At 45.2% G+C, this 20908-nt stretch overlaps 1 protein-coding gene across 1 annotated transcript in view; it reads left to right on the forward strand.

Moving 5' to 3' along the window:
* Positions 1-814: 814 nt before the first annotated feature.
* The window catches only part of LOC115324099 (neprilysin-1-like), a 147239-nt gene continuing 127145 nt past the window's right edge, over positions 815-20908 (forward strand). Inside the window, exons 1-4 of the mRNA XM_042288341.1 lie at positions 815-821; positions 1878-2039; positions 4869-4958; positions 8817-9013. Of these exons, the coding sequence (XP_042144275.1) occupies positions 815-821; positions 1878-2039; positions 4869-4958; positions 8817-9013 (456 nt within the window). The remainder of the gene's footprint in view (positions 822-1877; positions 2040-4868; positions 4959-8816; positions 9014-20908) is intronic.

Genomic DNA, 20908 nt, shown 5'->3' on the forward strand with positions numbered 1-20908 from the left:
GGGTGGCAGAAGTCCGTGCTCCGGGGGTAGACCTCGGATGCGGCGACTTGACCGGGTCTCGATCTGGTCTTCGTCGGGTCCTCCGGAGCTTGGGTTTGGACTTGTACTGCGGGAACTTGGCGGGCTGCGCTGCACGAACATGCGCTACCCCGCACCTCCACCAGAATGTCACGGGTGGTGACCAATAAACAAGAAATAAACAGAAATAAATGAACGTTTAATGTGGCGAACTTGTGCCAAAAATAAAGAAGGAAACAGAAGAAAGCAGAGCGTCGCGGGCGTCGAAGTCGGCGTGTCAGCAGAATCGAGCGCTAGGGCGAGACTCACTCGACAAGGTCGCGGGCGGCCTCTTATCTAGGGTGAGTCACTATCTCGAAGATTCGGCGGGGAAGGTTCGAGCTTAGTGCGTTTGGGGCGAGAATGAGCACGCACTTTCTAGAACAACAAAAGCAGGCATAAACGATAGAAGTTATGTTTGCAGCAAGAATAAACGAGAAGCTTCTGCAAGTCTGCGCGCGGCAATATGACATCTTGGGGCTAAGTAGGCTGTAGGCGTATTTTTATAAAAGTAGAAGCCACCGAGGGTCAAACAAACTTGGAAGGTTTAATTCAACATGTATAAGTCATACAAAAACCGCGACGTTTCGAAGGGGGACCCTTCTTCCTCAAGCGGGACTTGAAAAGTCCCGCTTGAGGAAGAAGGGTCCCCCTTCGAAACGTCGCGGTTTTTGTATGACTTATACATGTTGAATTAAACCTTCCAAGTTTGTTTGACCCTCGGTGGCTTCTACTTTTATAACGGCTTCGTTAGGAGATGACTTGTAAGTCATCTCCTGACAAGGCCAAGCCTCTCGGCGAAACTGTCGATTAATGTTCTGCTGCTTGTTGTTTCTCACCGTGAGTTTTTCATGTCGTCATATATACGCTTTCGGCCCCTTGGCTCCTAAGCCACCATGACCACTTTATATATATTTCGTAATAACTTATTATACGATATCTTATATCTTACTATTGTATCGTATAATATCTTTTTCTGCGATTCGATATATCTATACATATTATGAAATAACAAAATTATGTTTTGCTCTGTTTCATAATTAGGCCTTTATCATGCTTGCTGCCCGCGTGTCTGTCGGTTGAACATTGTCCCTGACTAAATAAACAAATTAAGGCCGTGATGTTTGAATGTTTACACAAGTGAAGGGTGAAACCCCGCCTGCCGTACCTATTGAGTACAATTCGTTTTGCTCTTTTCTAAAACAATTATTTTAATAATTGTTTTTATTTTTGTTTCTTATCTGAGATGCCATATTACACTACTCGCTTTACTACTGTTTTGTTTACTGTTAATTTCGCTTTGTAAACTCATATTTTCATCACAAAAAAATTGGTTGTTGAGCTCAAGTGTATTTGTTGTTTACGTCACGATCGCACGAGGGGTTGGATGTAGTGACAACCAGAGGGGTTCGGTTCGGGAGAAGGTGCAAGGGAAGGGTGGTGACGGTGGAGGTGTGGGAAGGCGAGGGATATTTTTCTCTTACCCCTCTATATTGTTTACTTTATCTTTCTCAAATGAAGGGATTTGTTTGCTGCCCCCTCACCCCGCCCTCCGAAGTCACTCACCGTTCGCAAGGAAACCTTAAGAAATGAATACGTAAAAAGTATATTCTGTTCTGTTTGTTATCTTTTGTTCATCTTAATTGATTACCTCGTGCTGTGTTTCTATCGTTAGTGACGTTATTATGTAGCATAATACTTATTGTTCTGCGATTAGATCAGGGTCCAGACGAAGTGCACCTCATAAAAGAATTTCGAGTTCTTTTTACTAGCGCATTTTATATTTGTGGTACAAGCCTATCGTTTAATTTTTTATGCAGCTAAACTGTTGTTGGACAGCATGGACCAGACCCAGGATCCTTGTACTGACTTCTATGAATACGCCTGTGGAAATTGGAAAAAAAAACACAAAATACCTGACGACAGGACCAGAATCACAAATCTTGATATCCTTAACGATAACGTTGAGATGGACGTAAAAAGTATGTTTTCAATAAGGCTCTCAACTGAAAACATTTATATCGTCTTAAAAAAATTAACTGTCCCGCTTGATTAGTGGCATAGAAAAAGCGATATGTTCTGCCCAAACTTTGCTGCGGCCGGTTCCAATTTTAAGGACGCTAAGCTCTTCATATTATACTTGCTTTACATCTTGTGTCTCGAACGAATACCAGACAACGAATCTAGGAGGGCACAGAGAATTTTGAAATTGTGTGTCATGACACAAGCTCATTCCGCTCGCTTTAAGAATCCTTGGAAAATCAGAGTTGCAATCATGAGTTGCCTTTTCTTTTTCTTAATAACGCGACCAAACACCTCGGCACGTCTCTTCTTTCGAGATTGATATAAGAACAAAGGGCATGTCCTGATGCTTGGTCGGGTTAAAAAAGGTGGCAAATAAGTGTAATTTTTCTGTTTTCTTCGATGCTTACTGGGCGCGTTGGTTGACTTCGTGGCATGAATAGACAATAGCAAAATGCACTTTAGTTCCCCTTAAGCGGCAAGTCAATAAAGTATGGGCTTCATACCATTTATAATTATGTTTATTTTTAGATGTAAAACAATATTATATGCGTTCTTTTTTTGGAACTCCACTAGCACGTTCGTCACTAAACGCATATATTATTTAGTACTATGGTGGACGTACCAATCACAGAGTATGCCAAGTTTTTCCATTCAGAATACAGCACTTAAGGTGCCCTTCAAACCGCAAGTGTAGCTTTGATGTTTCCTGTTTTTTGTTTATTTTATTTATTTACTTCTGCGCCACTATGTAGGTATTAGCTTGACCACTCCTCCAAATCTCTAATTACAAAATCCAGGCTCTTCAAAATCGGAAGCATGTGCACGTTTATTAGGAGAGCGCACTTGGAGAGTAACCACCTGCTTTCTTTAGCGTATCAAACAACATGTGCTAATAAGGATCTAAGCGAGAAGCTCGTAAAATATTCCAGTAAGCGAGACTGAGACGCTTGTGAAACCCCAACGACTCTCCTTGTCGAAAAAAAAACAAGTATTTAATATGTACTATGATCCCTTCAAATATAAGTATTATCTTGTGTCTCAAATTTACTCTGCACTGCATATCTCTCTTATATTACTATAACTTGTTTGTTTAGTAGGGTGACCTTGAACAGCGAAAAAAAATATTTCGCACATAAGTCAAACTTAATCGTGCGTGATAATGTGACCACGTACTCCGAGAATTCCGCATCGTAAAGCCAGTTTGAGTATTTCTTACTGAAGTTTATTACAGAGTACTTAATTCAGTAAATATATGCACATCGAACATATATATTTTATGTTGCCCTAGGGGTAAACAGGAAATACACAAATTCGCCACATGAAAATTGCAGACTCTCAGATATTTTTAGAAAAAGCGCGCAAAATACGACAAAAAATACACTACGAAGAAGCAATGACTTTCTACTAATAGTTCAATCGAAACTGAAGAAAAAACACGAAAATATTGCCCTGAGGGTGTCGATGCGCAAACGACACCTATCTTTAGTCCTTTATCCCCCTATTAGCGGAGGGGAAGAGGTTTCATCTTGTACTATCAAAATAAAAGTGTAGCCATAAAGTCGATCGTCATAATCCATTGTTTAGAACAATTATGTCGTAGTCAACGATCAAAACTCAAACTCGACAATCGCTAATGGGATTGATTTGTACATCTGTCCTTCGATTTAGTTTTGTTTGCTGCTTTTATATTTGCCTACAATATCAGTCTTATTATAGTCATAAAATGTCTATCGAAATTTATTAACGCTTCAGAACCCATGAGGTTGCGGCAGTAACCAATCAGAACACCGAATGACAAATACCGAGGGAACAGGCCTTGGAATAAAAAGTAACACCCTGCGTTTCTTAATCTCAAAATCACCATAACAACATTGACTAGAAATGACATGAGAGACAAGCGCTTCTCTGCGTCATGCTTCCCTTTGTTCTTGTTTTTCCATCAATTTTTTTTTGTTTATGATAAATCAATGCGGAGTGAAAAGTTGTCGTCTTCGTGCACAGGGGCTACGATGATGTGAGAACGCCGAGCTTTTATTGGCTGATTGAAAACAAATAGTCGGTAGACCTCAAAGCATCTAGCATTCAGGTCTACCCACTATATCCTTTGAATCCAATCAAAACCAATCGGTGCTCGCCTTCGTTCTGATGTCACCGCAATCCTGTGCAAGAAGCAGGCGACTTGCTTTCCACCTAACTTGGTCGGAACTCTCGTTATTGGTCAGGACTCAACAGCCAATGAGTGTGTGGCATCACCCGATAAAAACGCTGCGAAATAATCCCAATACAGGAAGTGTGAACCGCATAAGCCACGCTTTGTTTTTCTTGAGCGGTCAACGACCATAGACGCTTAGCGCTAACAATAAGTCCTTTGCCAGTTGCTGGCTCCGAGGGGGATCCTTTTTCCCATTATTTTACAAGCACCCGCAACCGTTATTCCTTGTTATAACACCTTAATAATTAAAGTCTAATGGCTGTTAACTGCAGAACAAGATCGAAAAAATGTGTATTTACCTTGAGGGCATACAACACATAAAAGTCTAACGTAAAAAATAAAAAAAAAAGACTTATCCGTGCGTCTTCCAATATGCTGGCTACGTCATCTGGTGAACCTGTTGGCAAATATATGCCATCGACCGTGATTGTGGCCCGGGAAAAAAAATTGAAAACGTGATAAGACTACTACATAATTTAGTGTGGTTATAGCTTATTTTAATGAAGTTACATTCTTTTTTACAACATACAGATTTGACATTGAACTAAGCAGGGATATTTTTTCTTATATCTAGATATTCTATTGAAAGCTACACTTAAGGAAGAAGAGCCGCAGAATGCTACTAATAAGGCTATTCTGGCCTACAAAGTCTGCCTTTGTGAGAGTACGTAAGTTTCTTGTTTATGGTAAAATAACTAAATGGCGGAGCCAGAGTATCACATTCCCCTTTTTTTTTCGATGCCGAGTCCTCATTGGCGGCGAAGTAGCAAGATTCACGAAATGATCCAAAGCGCCTGCGGGGTGCACACGCGTGCGCTTTTGAGAGAAAGGCTTACCTTTCCCCTAGACGTTGGGAATCCAAACCAATGCCTGAAAGTTTCAACGTTAGCCTCAATCTACCGCATTTTGTTTTGGTACGACACCAGAAACTGTTACTGAACAATACCAAATCGGTGGAAAGGTAAACTAAGATAAAACACCCCCCCCCCCCCTATTTGAAGAAAGTAAACCCCTTAACAGGGATGCCAAACTATAAATAGGCCATAGACTTTCCAGTTTTATTATCAAAAGCACCAATTAATATCTGTCGGTGTCAAGAATACATTCCCCGTAAAAACCGAAAAGCATCTCTCAACAACCGTTTGTGTCGAAAACACAAAATCTATAGAAACTAAGAGACATCAATTTCCAGACATCGTTTGTATTAGCTAACACTGTTTTTGTCAAGAAGCTTCCCATCAAGAATTAGCTCTTGATATTTCATTAGTTCTTCCCCGCGAATAACCGCTTTTTTGTGTCCTTTGGGAATATTTTGTCAATATAGATACATAGCTGAAAATAATACACACCAAAAATCATCAACAATTTTTGTCTTTTAAATACACGCCGGAAAGTCTAAGAGGTGGTTATACACATATGATGAAAATAAACCGCATTCTTTCTTATTCCGAAATCGTTTAGCGCTTTATTTTGCACGGCGACTCAAGAGTCTGTGTTTTTTACGCTGTTTCCACTTCGCAACATAGTGATGGTGAGAATTTACAGATCTGCAAGAGTCTGCTTTCCCACCCGAGTTCGCGTCAGTGCGCCTTAGTCCATAGAGGTCTGCGTTATGAGTGACCTCAGCAGCAATTAAAACCCAAGGGCGTTTCAAGCAACCCTAAAGCCCTTAATATATACTTTGCGCGTTTTGCTGCTGTCTTTCACAGATGGTTGCATAAATTTGTTTATGAATTATGATTACCAAACTCATCGTACAATATCTTAACACTTTCAGAAATAAGGATTCCACACATCAAAAACTGCGACATTATATTTTGCGCTGGCACTGAATTCAGCGAAATGCTTTAACTGCCGCAAATTTAAATGATTCGTTAGTAACATACGCATACTTCGTGGGTCAATTCCTAACGAGTGAATTGTCCCCACCGATGGATTGACCTAAAACCTGCCCTTTCAAAATATGCACAAATGGCCGTTTACATTTTGTCCTCGCCCATGAAGCAACGAATTCAGGTTCTCGTGGACATAAGGAGGAATCTTATATTCGTGATTTTATATGTTTTGTTTTTGAAATGCATATATAACGCTAGGCTATTTTCTGTTTTGTATGGTGTTCAGGGTTTTAATATGAGTTTTGGACTGACCAGCAGTTTGGATAATTAAGATCAGAATGGGTTAAATCGTGATTTGAATCAGACCAGTTGTACGATGAAAATTTAAATCAAGCTTTCCCTGCAGAAATACTCCTGAAAATATGTATGTTTTACCATTCATCTATCATGTGATGCTTTCTGTGCGGACTGTTTTGTACTGAAATCAAAGAATCAATCAAGCAAGGACGATTCATATCAGGCTGAACACGAGCAGAAAGCAGTTCACGTCTGAGCAACTTGGAGCACTGAGCTTTCTCCCTTTCTTCCACTCCGTTTCTCTGTTGCGTAGTGTCGTATTGAAAGCGAATCAAAACACAAAAGTAAGAAGGAGAACGAAAACTAGGAAAGTTATGGTCCTATTGCAAGCGAGCGAGAATTTGAAAAAAACAAAAACATATAGAGAAGTTTAGCTGGCGTAAAAAAGACAAATTGTTTAATGTTCTAGTATGGCGAAGTTGACATCAATAAAGAATATTTAATTAACCTGTACTTTAAATTAACAGTAATTACTTATTCTGCATTGTTATTAGTCTGACTAATTAATCAATCAGTATGCCGTGTTTAAAAAACTTTTAGTGATAAAATCACTATTTTTAGCTACTCTTACTGAAATCAAATTAATCTGCTTTTAATAAAACAGATGCCCGTTTTTTTTACTTTTTTTACTTTACTAAGAAGCGACAGAAAAGTAAGCGCAAACTCTAAACGTGCTGAAGCTGGTAAACCAAGTGGTAACACACATTTTGCCGTTGAAAGAATCCAAACATATTTCTTTATTATTAACCATATCCAGCGAGGTTGTTCATCCTAAAGGCACTGATGGTCGTCATAAAAAGACAGGCGTCAACTCAAACAATTTAGTCGAAGCTGATATGGCTACCTCTCGTGTATCCACCATACTTCTGTTAATTTTAACTTCTTTTAATTTAAAGCTCGAGGGCACATTCTTCCATATCAATTTTTTAAATATTTGTAAATAACGTATATAGTCTTTAGTGTAAAACTGGAGCTGAAGCTATACGGTAAACAGCTCCTCAACCGATTTGGTCAAGAAAAATATATCCTAATTAAGCAAATTTATATTTTCACAAAATATAGCTACGCCTTCTCCCTGAAAGTAAAAATACGCATACAAGTTGGTAAACAAGCCCCAAATAATAAGTGTGTTGTTTGTTTCTTTTTTTCTCGCAGAACTGCGTTTTTTTACGCGCTTGGAAGGGGGTGCAAAGTAAGGAAGTCGATGTCACAAAAACTTGGTTACTGAAGTGACGACCCGCATGTAATACAAATTTTGAAGGGGGTGTAAAATTTAGAAGACGATGCCACGAAAACTTGGCCGAAGAATGTCACGAAAACTAGGTCACATAAGTGATATCACGAGCGTCATAATAAATTTGAAGTTATTTTGAACGCGAAAGTATGAAAATAAAAGATCATGCGAGCTCTCATGCGTGACGACGCATTCCTCGCACCATAGTATACCAATGCTTCGGCGAACATGCCATCGCGTCCGCCACGGAGGCGCCAACGGCTGCCTTTATCCCTGTGTGCTTTTCCCGAAAAAAATATGTAACGTGTGTTTCAAATGGCCCAATCGCACACCCAGGTTTTGTCCGTCGACTTACTTCGCACGCCATTCCGAAAATGCGAATCAGAGATGACGGCGCGGGGTGCTGTAAGATTGCTTCAACGGGTCGCCGAGCCACGGGCATTCACATCTTGCCAACGTTGCGTCTTGCGCACCAACCATCGTCATGCTGCACAAGTCCCAGGACGTATATCCAGCTGCCACAAAATCACATATGGAATGAGTGGAGAAAGCACGGCCTTTCTTACATCACCTCAACCCCTCTCATTTCTCGTGCCATCCCCACGAAGTTCTAGAGAAATTAATCAGCATAGTTCTCCTACTCACGGACCAAATGTTTTAATTTGTTGCAGTCTGGGGTTTACGAATATGGGCATTCTCTCTGGGTGGTGCCAAACGAACAGTAATGCGATATAAGCTGAGATCATTTGCTCCTTTTCCCGCATTCGTAAATCTCGGCGCTGCCGTGCTATCCTAGCACGGTGCTAGGATAGCATTGTGCTATCCTAGCACAGTGCGAGAGAACCAATTTTGGCTTCCCCGCAATATTTATCGGGAAAACGCTCCCAGCTACAGTAAGCATGTAACTTGAATTGGTGTATAATTACACATGATTCTAGGTTTTCCGGCTAAACATTGATATATCTAGACGCGACGGTGAACGGCCGTACACGATCTCGCGGTTTTGAGACCGTAGAAATGATCTTGCATTTAAACGAAGCTTTGTCAACATTTTGCATGTACCTCATCACATTTGATTATTTTGTATGTCAAACAGCTCTCAACGAAACAGCAAAATTTAATGACCTGCTGCAGCTACTTAAGCAAAAGGGCTTTACCAAGTGGCCACTACTGAATAAAGGAGAATCACCTTACGAAAACTACACTCAACTACTCCACCAATCAACGTTTCCTGCATTTTTTAGTTTCGAAGTATTCCGGGACTTTAAAAATATTCATTCAAACGTGATTTACGTAAGTATCAAGCAGACTCTTTCAAAACCCTCTTGACTCCTCACAATTCCTTAGTATGCGGGCAGTGTTGCCCGACATTAATGCAGCCGCGCGGCCCCTCAGTTACTCACGACGGGAACAAAATAGACGGTTTCTAACAGTACCCATTCACTTGGCAGAGCGTCCCCCACCTCTGGGCCGGGGTTGGGGAGATAGCCAGTCCTCTCTGGCGGCTAACGGATTGCAAAGCCAGTTTTCTTTTGCTCAACATTATCTTACAACGAACTGCATACCATCGCATCATTTCATTGATTTTTTTTTACTCGTGAAAGCTTTTTACCGGCGCATGTCCGAATGTGTAAATAAATGCAGTTACCAGTTTTGTCAACAGAAGCGACACTGCGTCATTTTCCAGGTGGGCCTATCCGAAAATGTATTAAAACACTTGATTCTTCGCGAAGAAGTCTGTCCACACTGTTAAAAAATCCGGAGGGTCTCCGGATTTCTTAAGTGTGCAAAAGTGCCAATTGATGCAATTCGAACTGTTTACGAAAGTGCAGCGCCACAAGAAAGAGGCACAACTCACCGAAAGAGTGTTTCAACGGTCTCGCGGCGTGATCAAAGCTTTTTTACTTACTTACTTTACTATGACGAAAGTATTAGTAACTTGCGGCAAGGGCGGTTCAGAAAGGAGCTTGATCCAGTGGCGTCGGAATAGGGGAGGTGGTTACGGTGGCGGTAACAGCGACAGGGTGCACACGAGCATATGGGCCACGTTTCAAGAACATTTCTATCTCGCCGTTTCTTACTTTTGTGTTCAAAAACGTACCTTGCTCCGCAGCGTTGCTCTATTTGTGCTTCCATGTGATTTATTCAAGTGAATTTGGAGCATAGCCATGGTTAATAGTGAATAATAGCAACCACGAACTCTTTCCCGGCCCTTTATTGATAAGAATTTTCGCAGGAACAGCTGGACGGTCCAGAACTCCGTAGCCGATATATGCTGCAAAGACATCTACGCGCGACAGACCTTCAAACTTTGCCGTTGCGTCGATTCTTGATCGGTGTCCAAGCGTGCGAAGGCACAGAGACGCAGCACTTCGGCGTGCCAAGGAAGCTTTGATCACGCCGCGAGACCGGTGAGACTTGCTGTCGACGACTTGTGCCTTTTTCTTGCGGCACAGTGCTTCCGTAAAAGTCTCCACGTGTTCTCAAAGGCCGTTCTCACACTTCACAGAAATGTTTTTAAAACTTCTTCGGCGAATGACTACAGACGAGCAGAAACCGCGTCTTCAGCTTGATGCCGCCAGCCTGTGCAACTCTCCAGAAATGCGTTTCTTTTTTTGCATGCAAGATTCTTAAAGAAATCAGGGGTCGCGCGACGCAGATAGTAGCTGACCATTGGCATCGAACGTAGGGCGAATGGCAGTACTTCGCATTAAAACGCACTATTAATGCCCAAAATATAAATTAAGTACTCAAGTATTCAAAATAAAATTAAAAGAAGTAAAACCGGCGCATATGTCTTGTGTTACCATTATATTACTATTAATGTATTAATTTCGAAGAGAAAATTACCGCGAAAGGTACGTTCACAGCACTAGCAACACAGTGTTTGCTTTTCTTTCCTACCCCAACAAGTTGAAATTAAAAAAAAAGGATCAACGTTTTTTTGTATCTATAATTATGCAGACTGTATAAAAATTCATTAAAATGCAAATGCAACGTGGCTAACTTCGCTATGACAACTGGAGGCGCACGGCGTGCCAGTTCAGAGGAAAACATACCGGAGAACGTACCTGGACCCCTGAACGCCGCAACAATGTTGTAGACATGAAGCATCGAGGTAAAGGGCTTTAGAGCGATAAAGTGGCAGCTGTAAGTGATCCCCATAATTGGCCGCCACCATCTTGCACATTTTTTACCACTTCAAACGTGCACTTACATTTTTACGTCTAGATATTAACGAAATACCATGCACTAAAAATTGCTTAGTGATCCTTAATAAAAATACCGACGAGATTAGTTATGTTAACCATTTGGTTCTTAGCCCGAGACTGAGGAAGGAAAAGAGGAAAGTTTCAAAGGCAGAAGAAAAATGAACAGTCGAGATGGAGACGTGTCCTCGACTGTTCATTATTCTTCTACTTAGAACCTTCCCTCTTTTCCTGCCTCAGTCTTGGGCTAAGAACAAAATGGTTAACATCAACCAGCTCGCCTGCGCTCTCCCTACATTATCATTAGTTATTTTAAGTTTGTTTTAGGTCCAAAATGTGCTTTTACGACAAAAACCCGGCCAGCATCGCAATGGCTCCGCTATATGCTGTCAGCCGGCTTGTATTTTTTCTTTTTATCGGAGCTAGACTTTGATCTCTGGGGCTAACATTATTAAACAAAAATAGTTCATGTATTTTACAGAGATCGCAATACAAATATTGGCTCACTTTTGCGTAAAAGCCTTAGTATTTGGTACTGTAACGTGTGTAGTGGTCAGTATTGTACGGCATGGCGACAGCCAAAGGGGGGTCACTTTTGCTTAGTGACCGGAAGACCAGTTTATCGCTCTAAGCCCCTTGTTAAATATGAGATGTAGACATTGGAAGGTTGCCTAATCGGTTTATTCCGATGGAGCCTCCGATGGAGCCTGGCGCTACGTTCCTAGCCTGGCGTTTGTTTGTCGTGCCACGCGGCTCTCAAACGCTCGGTGCGAGCGCAGCCAATGGTCACAAGTCGATGGGCGCCAGCTTGCCACATAACACCCCCTCCAACTAGTTGTGGCTCCCGTAGCGTCGCGTTTGTCGTCGCGCTCGAGTGCCCCTCCGGGTACCAGTGAACATGCCAGCGTCTGCCGTCGAAGAAGCTGACGCTGGTTCGCGACCGCCGGCCTGCTACTTTATCACTGGGATGATGCGTGTAGTCAAGCTGGAGTATCTTTACCGAGAGATGGTTCCCGTGGTGAGGTTGGGCTCTGGTGAATCTCGAGGTCCCGCACAGGAGACGGAGTCTGCGCTTCGTGTTGAGTGATGGCTGTTGTCCATCGCTTACGTATGTGGTTGGTATGCCGGCGTACCGAACCTTCATCTAGGTTCACCATCCATGAACGGAGGCCCATCTGACGTTCAATTACGTCAGGAAGCCAGCCTTTTTGCCGTGCGGAAACTTCTTAGTCCAGACCGGCTGTCCCACGCTCAGTTTTCGTGCGTTCGCTTTCCGTGCTGACTGGCTCTTCAGAAGCTACAGTTTTAATCGTTCCAGAGCTGATGGAAGTTCCCTGCCATAAAGCAACCATGCTGGCGTTTCTCCCGTTGCAAATTGAATGTTAGTGTGCCGTTTGAATAAAAACCTGGCCAGCACACAATTCAGTTCCTTTTTTCCTTTTTTCCCGAGGGCCAGTTTTAGCTCCTGTACAATGCGCTCCGCCTGGCCATTAGTCGCGGGATGGTACGATGCACTTGTTACTGCGATGATCCCGTTGTTTCGGTCAAATAATTTCATCACCTCTGAAACTAGCGCCGCGCCATTTTCCGACACAGTTTTCCTTGGTAGACCAAACGTTGCGAAAATGGGCAGTAATTCTTTAACGATGGCGGCAGACCTCATGTTGCGAACCACGCGCACTTGCATCCACTTCGGGAACGCGTCCACCCCAACCAGAGAAAATTGACCCACGACACGACCTGCGAAGTCTAGGTGAACAGTGTCCCACGGCTCGGTTGGCATATTCCATACAGAGATAAGTTTATTCGCAGGTGACTTCCTTTGTATCTGGCAGGTACTACCTGCAGCGACCCATGCTTCAATATCGGCGTCCATCCCGGGCCACCAAACGTAGCTGCGAGCGGAAGCTTTCATCGCGACGATTCCGCGATGTCCCGAGCGAATTAGAGCCATCGTGTGTCTTCTAAAGTGGTTAGTAATCGCGACTCGTGTTCTCCAGCTTACGCATCCTCTGTGTGTGGACACCTCTGCCGGTTTAATTCTTTTTGCGAGTGCTGTGGGAACTGATAACAATGCAGAGTGCCTTCTTGTACTGCCTGGTATATATGGTTACCAGGACGGCGTCACGTGCTGTCTCCCTGGCTACTTGGTCTGCGGAGAGCGGAGGGCGGGTCAAGGCCTCAAACATCAGGATGTCTCCTGGTACTTCTGGTTCCTCCTCCGTGGTGGATATGAAAAGTCGGCTTAAAGCGTCCGCATTTTTATGGCGGTTTCCTGGCCTGTACATCAGCTCATACTTATAAGCAGTCAATTTTACGCACCATCTGGTTATCGGCGGTGACAACGCTTGTGGAATGGGCTTGTCGGCTCCTAGGATGCCTAGCAGAGGTTGATGATCTATGTAGATTATTATACGTCGCCCCGTGGAATACTGATGCAAATGGATAGGTCCTCTCAGTCAAGTCTTGTGGTGGTTTTCCTCCCACCGCCAATTTGTCTTCCGTTTCAGTAGGTGATAAAGCTCTTTCGCAATCGTTGCTCTAATCACTAGAAATCTGTCATAATACACTAAGAGTCCTATAAAGGATCGCAGCTCTGTCTTGTTCCTTGGCTCGGGCGCCTGTACTACGGCCTGAAGCTTGTCCTGCGTGGAATGTATACCGTCCGCATTGATGAGGTGGCCAAGACATTTTACTTCACTCACCCCGAAGCGGCACTCGGTTTCCTTTAGCTTTAGTCCTGCATCTTCTAGTCTCGTCAGTACTTGATCGAGTCGATAGGTATGTTCTTCCGCAGTCTCCCCGCTGATGATAATGTCGTCTACGTACGCACTGACTCCTGAGATGCCTGTTAATGTTGTCTCCGTGACTTTCGGAAGATTGCAGGAGCTGCCGCCACTCCGAAAGGAAGCCTCTTCACTCGATACAACCCCTTGATGGTGTTGATTGTCAGTACCTGGGCTGTGTCATCTGTCACCCGTAGTTGTTGATAAGCCTGCGCAAGGTCCAGCGTCCAGAAGACTGTGCCACCCAGGAGGTTAGACGAGGCTTCAGTGGGTGTCGGCAGCGGTTAAGCCACCGTCTTCGCTGTATTTTTCCCCATGCTGCGGTAGTACCGCAGAGCCTCACCGAACCATCCGCCATTCTAACCACCACCACGGGCCTGGCCCATGTTGAATGTTCGACCTTTTAAAGGATACCCTGCTTTTGCAGCGCCATCAGTTCGCATTCCAGGGCAGCACGCAGTGCGAAAGGCACCTCGCGTGCCTTGAGGAATCTTGGCGTTGCTGACTCCTTAATTCCCATCTGCACAGGTGGGCCGTTTTACCCTGTGATGTCCGACTTGACCACCGCTTTGTGTGCATTGAGAACCTTCTGGACTTCTTTGTCTGGCGGAAGATGGTGTATCCCGCTGACCTGGATCTTTAGCGCTGGAAACCGATTTCTGCCCATCAAGTTGCATTCTGTTCCACTTGTTACAACCAGTGGTAGAACGTAGTCCTTGGACGTATGTCTCACGTGCACTTCAGCTGAGCCAAGGACCCTCAAGCCTTCGCCGGTCCATGTCCGAACGGTGACGTTCTCTTTCCGCAGGTGCGGAGGTCTGGTCGGCCATACCTTTCGGTAGGGGGCCTCACTGATTACAGTAAATGCTGCTCCTGAGTCCACCTCGAATTCTAGTAACTTTCCCCCGACCTTGAGGCTCATCAGGTACTTGGGGACGAAACTGGTTACACGTTGTGCGTTCAGCTCTTGCATGCCCCACCCGTAGCATTTAAAACAAGCTCCACTTCGTGATTCTGGGGTGTCCTCTTCTGCGCCAAATTCCGTCTGATGGGTTGAGCGACGTGTGCTTGCCCTCACCTTGTATCGACAAGCTTTTTCGATGTGTCCTATATTTTTGCAGAAACGGCAAGCTACCCTGATGAGTGGGCAACTGTCTTGCCTGTGCCGTCCATGGCAGCGGTAACATCGTAGATACGGTTGTGTTTGACCTCGATCCCTGGTTTGTTTCGTAGCCTGTGGTTGTGAGACCCTGTGCAGTTCCGTCTTGGTAGTTTTAAGCTCCTGCTGCTGTTTTACCGCACTTTCCACTCTTGTTGCCATGTCGTATGCTTCCTTCAACGTGGGTGTTTTCTCTGCGAAAAGTAGTTGTTGCAGACGCTCATCTCGCACACCGCACACCAAACGGCCTCTCAGCATTACATTCAGAGGCAGCACGGTTGGATTCAATGTCAAAGGGGCGGCGGCCGCTCGTTCTTCAGCGCTGGTTGAAGCGGTTGATGCTCCGGCGCTAGTTGTTGCCACCGAGAAAGGTGTCAGCACGCCGAAATCGCAGTTGGGGGCTAATTTCTTTAATTTCGCCACATAGGTAGCGATCGACTGGCCTGGTAGCGGCGTTGGAATTTGCTTCGGCTGAACAGTTCCGAAGGCCGTGGATCGTGATGATGTTGGAGCATGAACATGGTGCTTTCAAAGGCAACTCCGTCGAACTTCGTCGGGGCCATTAGCGCTTGCACAGTGTCGTAGGTTTCCGCGCCACAGAGGGTCAGAATCAGGGCTCTCTTCTTCCCGTGGTCCGTTATGTGTTTTGCCTGGAAGAGGAATTCCAACCGCCCCGCCCAGGCCGACCATCCTATCCCTTGGAATTCTTCGAGCTTTCCTTGTCTCGTAGACATTTTTGAACCGCTGTTGGAGTTCTCTTCTGCCCTCGTCGCCAATATTAAATATGAGATGTAGACATTAGTTTGCTGCCTAATCGGTTTATTTCGATGGAGCCGCCGATGAAGCCTGGCGCCACGTTCCTAGCCTGGCGTTTGTCTGCTCGTGCCCAGCGACTCTCAAGCGCTCAGTCGAGCGCAGCCGATGGTCACGAGCCAATGGGAGCCACCTTGCCAGCCGCTACATAAGACCCCTCTACCTCATTGACGTAGAGGCCTAGACTTAAGGACGTTTAAATAGGGCAGGACCAGGCATGACGTCATGCCCCCCAACGCCAGAAAAAGAACCCAATCCCAGACGGCCATTGCGTACCCACGCAATCTCGTCCAACGTAAATCCAATCAAGCTTTTATCGACTGCTTGCCGCTCGGCCGACTGCTTTAGCCTTAGCCACGTCTGCCCCGTGCCTGCGGTCTGCTTCGTCTGCTTACTGTCACGGCCATGGCATTCGATACAGAGGCACACCAAATGAAGTTTTAATGCGAACCCGCATTCTCATCATGGCGGTGGGAAACCAACACCTTCTGGAGCAGGGCCTGTACGGCCTTCTCAAACCGCGGTGCCATTCTCAGCGTTCATGCATACGACAACCGACAACTTCGCTTCTAAATGCCGCGCTATGACGACTCTCTCTAGACGACGCTATCGGCGCGGTGTCGAGAGCGTCGCTACACGTTGACTTTCTACTCGTCATGCAAGTGCTGAACTCAAAATCCCGCCTGTTCGACACGAATTTAGTGGACGCCGCTATGGAATTGTGGGACCAACAAGCACGTTGCCACAGCAATGCCGTGGCAACGCGGATGTTTGCCCCATATTTTTATGACGGCGGCCGTCAACTGAGTATCTTAATCATTATAAAAATTACCGAAACTGTAGAAAAATATCGATAACTTTGTAAAAGTAAAAAGGCACAAGAAATGCATCGTCCCAATAGCCGAGATAATAAAAAGACACTTCGTGGCCACACCATACTTCCGTTACACTTCGCTCTATGTATAGAAGATATGGACACCACCTCCTGCCCATTATAACCTCCTTGCCCAGGCTGAACAGAAAACGCTAGCACAAATCGCTTGTGTGAGGCACTTCCCGTTTACATGAGACACTTGGCGCTTTCGTTCGAAAGTGCACGGAGATATTTTATTCACTTTACGCCAAGGAAGTCGCACCGAATGAAATAATTATCAGGTCTTATGACCCAAAGATTGTAATAAGCAGTGACAAAGCGTTATCCCCGAGCAACATAAAAACAATATGCATGAGAGTCAACACCATCCAACGCAGTTCAATATACTAACTCAGCAGAGAAATTCCTAAACACACAACACGCTTCTTCGCCCCCCGGCGGCATCCCGTGACTGCCACGACGAACCTGGCGACGCTAAAGGTCTCTTCTGTACAAAGTGCACCGTCTCGGCATCGTTTCTAAACCCCTCGTGTTAACTTATTTATAGGCTGTGGCAGTAACATTTCGCCAAACAAATTTCCCACCTTGCCCTCAAACCACCAAACCAATCTCGCTTATCGTCATACTCCCACTTCTCGGCTCTGTCGTTGGTGTTGGTGAAGACCCGCCTGTTGCTAGTTAATATGGTGATTTCAAAACACCTTCTGTGTCACTCATGGGACTTCGAATAGCTTCGCAGATGACTAGAAAAATCTCACAAGAGCGTTCGGGCCGCACACAGCACAACACAACACAGCACCGAAACCAAACCGAACAAACCAAACGAACGGCTGCCATATTTGCTTTTGCGCAGCTCGGCGCTAGGCGCAAGACTCACCGCGCGGAAAGGTCTGGATGAATCTGGACCGACCAGATACGAGCGGCGCTGCGCCGCGACGCGTTTACGTCACAGTGGCGTATGGGAGCCAGCACCCGATACTATTTATTCGCCCCTTTTTTATGTTTGGCATGCAACAAACCGAGTGCCGCCGTGCACTCGATAGCCCTGGCCCACTTCCGGTTTGGGAATATTTTCTCAATTTTTACGCTTCATTATTTCACCATAAGAGTGAATTATGTGTAAAAATGGCCTAATCGATCATTCTCCAACCATAGCGAGTAGATTTGGTTTCACAAACGCTGTGAAACCCGCCGTCTGGTTCGTGGCACGCCATACTTAGTCCAGCATTCTTAGTCTGCAGGAGATCGTCGGCGGTGAGTCATATTTTGTCCATTATACGTAGTCTGGAGGCGATCATCGGCAGGGTGGAAATACTTGTTTCGACATAATTATACTTAAAACCGATCGCAGCAAACGCTACGGTCCAACGGAGTCAATAGGGAGTTTCCGTAGACCGCGTTTCCCCCTCCGCTATGCCCTCCGAAATGAGGAATCCTCTACTGCGCCTGCGCGCCGATGGCCTTGGCTGTAGAGTTCCGGGTTTTGTAGCGGGTTACGGAGGGCGTTGCGGGAAGGCAAGAACCATCTAAGAAAACTACCCAATCAAGCAGTGCAAGAAGTGCATCGTCACGGCACTCGATTGTTTTGATTGTCGGTTCGCTATCCTCGGCTCAACCAATCAGGCAAGAAAAAAGCGTGGGGTCACGGCGCCTCATTGCGCGCGATTGATTGAGTCGATGATAGCAAACGTACGAAGTAAGGGTGTGCCAATAGTGGTTCGAATCGAATAGCGCCGCGTCATTCTGAGCATCGACGCTGCAAGAAACCGGTAGTTCTTGGTTTCCCCTACCGCTGTGACAGCCATAAAAGACGCGACGCAATTCAATTGAAACCACTGTTAGTGAAGTCCCTCGTTGCTTTTTTTTACATGGAACGGCAACCAGACGAATGACGAAGCACAATCCGGTGGAACAAAAAGGGGTCTTTCAGCTCACTCTTCTGCTGGAACCTCACATCTAGAAACTTCTGTTCGCACACCCTTCGTACGAAGAGGATGAACATCCTGACGATGCACTTTTGCCACTGCTTGATTTGCTCCAACAAATTGTAGTGTCGACTGCATTCAGGCTTTGGGTGATAACCTGTTCTAAGTGGTTTCTGTAACTTATGTTTCTAATTGTGACATAAATTGGTTTCTTAACTTAGTGCTTTGTTATTTACTGCGGAGGCGCTTGGAGCTGGTGCATTATATTTCTTGAGAATGTGAATACATAAAACCTCCGGGGTAAAAAAAAAAAAAAAAAAAAAAAAAAACTGGTTTTGTCTAGGAAATGTTACCGGTAAAAAGTTTATCTTAAAATCATCATAACATTTTTTGGGCCATTCTGGCGTTTCCTACGACAGAAGAGTTTGTAAAATTGAAAGAAAAATAGAATTGGCTTACCTATTCTTCACTTCATTCGGCTCAAATGAGCGCCATAGTAACACCTATATTTATTGTACATGCGAAGTACAGAGAAAATAGCTTTTTTAATCTTTTTTTATTTACTCAGCTCAGCCGATTTTTCCACATTTTTAGCGAAAGCTTCCACCAACCTCAGGCTTCTCTGTAGAAAATCTGAGCGCGATCAAGTTAAGACACCGATTTATGCGGTCTGTCTATAGTGCGTTCAATCCATTTCGCCCACGCTGTAGTATAGACAGCAAGCGACTTTTGGCGGTAATTGATACCTTATTCCCACCGAACTTTAGTTATTACCGCGTTGCTAGCGTGTCACTAATGAAGTCTAATGCAGGTATTCCTGGACTAATGTTTCGAAGAAAAATTGCGCGTCTTTCTGATTTTCAGAAAATATTTTTTTCATAACCCAGTGCTCAAACAGGAACTACGTTTGTTCATCCCGGCTTGATCACCAGTACAAATTTGCCTTACCTCATTGCAGCACTAGCATATTTTTTTTATTCTTTATTGCCAAAAACTTGTTCAGAATGAAACCACCTTCCCCACACATCGCCACGATGGAAGATGTTTCTGCTTTCAAGGCAGCCATAATTGATTACTTTCATAACTCTGCAATTTTTTTATTTGCTGATTTTGTGGGAATAAAGGAGGGAAGTTTACGCACCTTTGCGTCGTGGGACCGGTGCTCAAAGGGTAATCCCATGCCCGTCCCACCGCGCGGCCGACAGTTAACAGCGAGGGCGGTCGCAGCGCCGATTTCACCAACGCCATGCCAACAACGATGATCCCGGTACCCAACAGGGTTTATTGAGTACCAGGGGTCCCCAACAAGACACTTCGGTCAAGTGAGCCGTGAACACAGTGTGCGCGCAGCGCCCGCCGACCTGAGAGCCGAAGGGGTAATTGCGAGCGGAGTCAACGCCGGTCGGACGAGCTCACGCCGCTACGCGTCGTCGCAGGAGTTCGGGGCCAGGCCTTTCGGCGGACGGACGTCCACAGGTAGTGGGGACGCCGACTGTCAGAGCCAGGGGAATCACTAGCGTGAAGTCATCGCCGGTCAGACGAGCTCGCGCCGCGACTTGACCCGTCGCCCGGAGTCCAATCCAGGTCTCCTCCACCTGACGGCCGTCCACTCGGAGTAGGGCAGGCCCGACTCTCTCCTCGCTCGATCTCGCTGTTCCCCCTGAAAAGGGGAGACGCGCGGAGGAGTGCGAGAGAGTAGCATGGTGACGTATTCTCCCCGACACGATACGGAGCGACCGGGCTCGAAGTCACACGGCTTCGCCCGGAACGTTGGCGGCTCACGCCTTCTCGGGGGAGGGTCTCCCAGAATCTACACCTTTTTCTTTTGTTTTGTTGTTGTTGTCTATTTTTTTGGTACTGTAAATTGATCATTTGTACTTCGTAAACCCATTGTACCCACCCCCCCCCCCCCCCCCTGTAACGCCCGATGAGCCCTGAGGGTAATGAAATAAATAAATAAATACCTTAAAAATGGTCTTGATCAGCCTGATGACGCCGGAGATTACAAGAGTGTGTCACGTCTGCCGGGCATTGGAAAGCACTTAAAGTTCCTCGCCACTAACCATAGAAAATCATAATACACACACGACCCATTCCGTGCTCCCATGGTTTATTAGAATGATCAAGAAAAGCTTTTTTTACTATCATTAATTTTTTACATTGCCGAGCTTTCTCCATAAATTGCAGTAATTTGCTCTTCCATTTGCTTTGGGGAAAACTATACTCTTTAATTCTATTAGAGTGGAGTGATGGTTCTGAATAGGTTGCAAACCTGTAGTCGCCGAAGTGAAGTAGTTTATGCCGCCGGCGCTGTGGTCTTATTGAACAGTTATACACCCGATAGCCAGAGCCCTTTGCGTATGACAGTTTGATTATCCGCATCCGATCCCTTTCTGCGGACTTTGTATTCGCACTCAAACTG

Source organism: Ixodes scapularis, unplaced genomic scaffold (assembly GCF_016920785.2).
Source record: "Ixodes scapularis isolate PalLabHiFi unplaced genomic scaffold, ASM1692078v2 ptg001946l_1___fragment_3__unscaffolded, whole genome shotgun sequence".
Lineage (NCBI taxonomy): Eukaryota > Metazoa > Arthropoda > Arachnida > Ixodida > Ixodidae > Ixodes > Ixodes scapularis.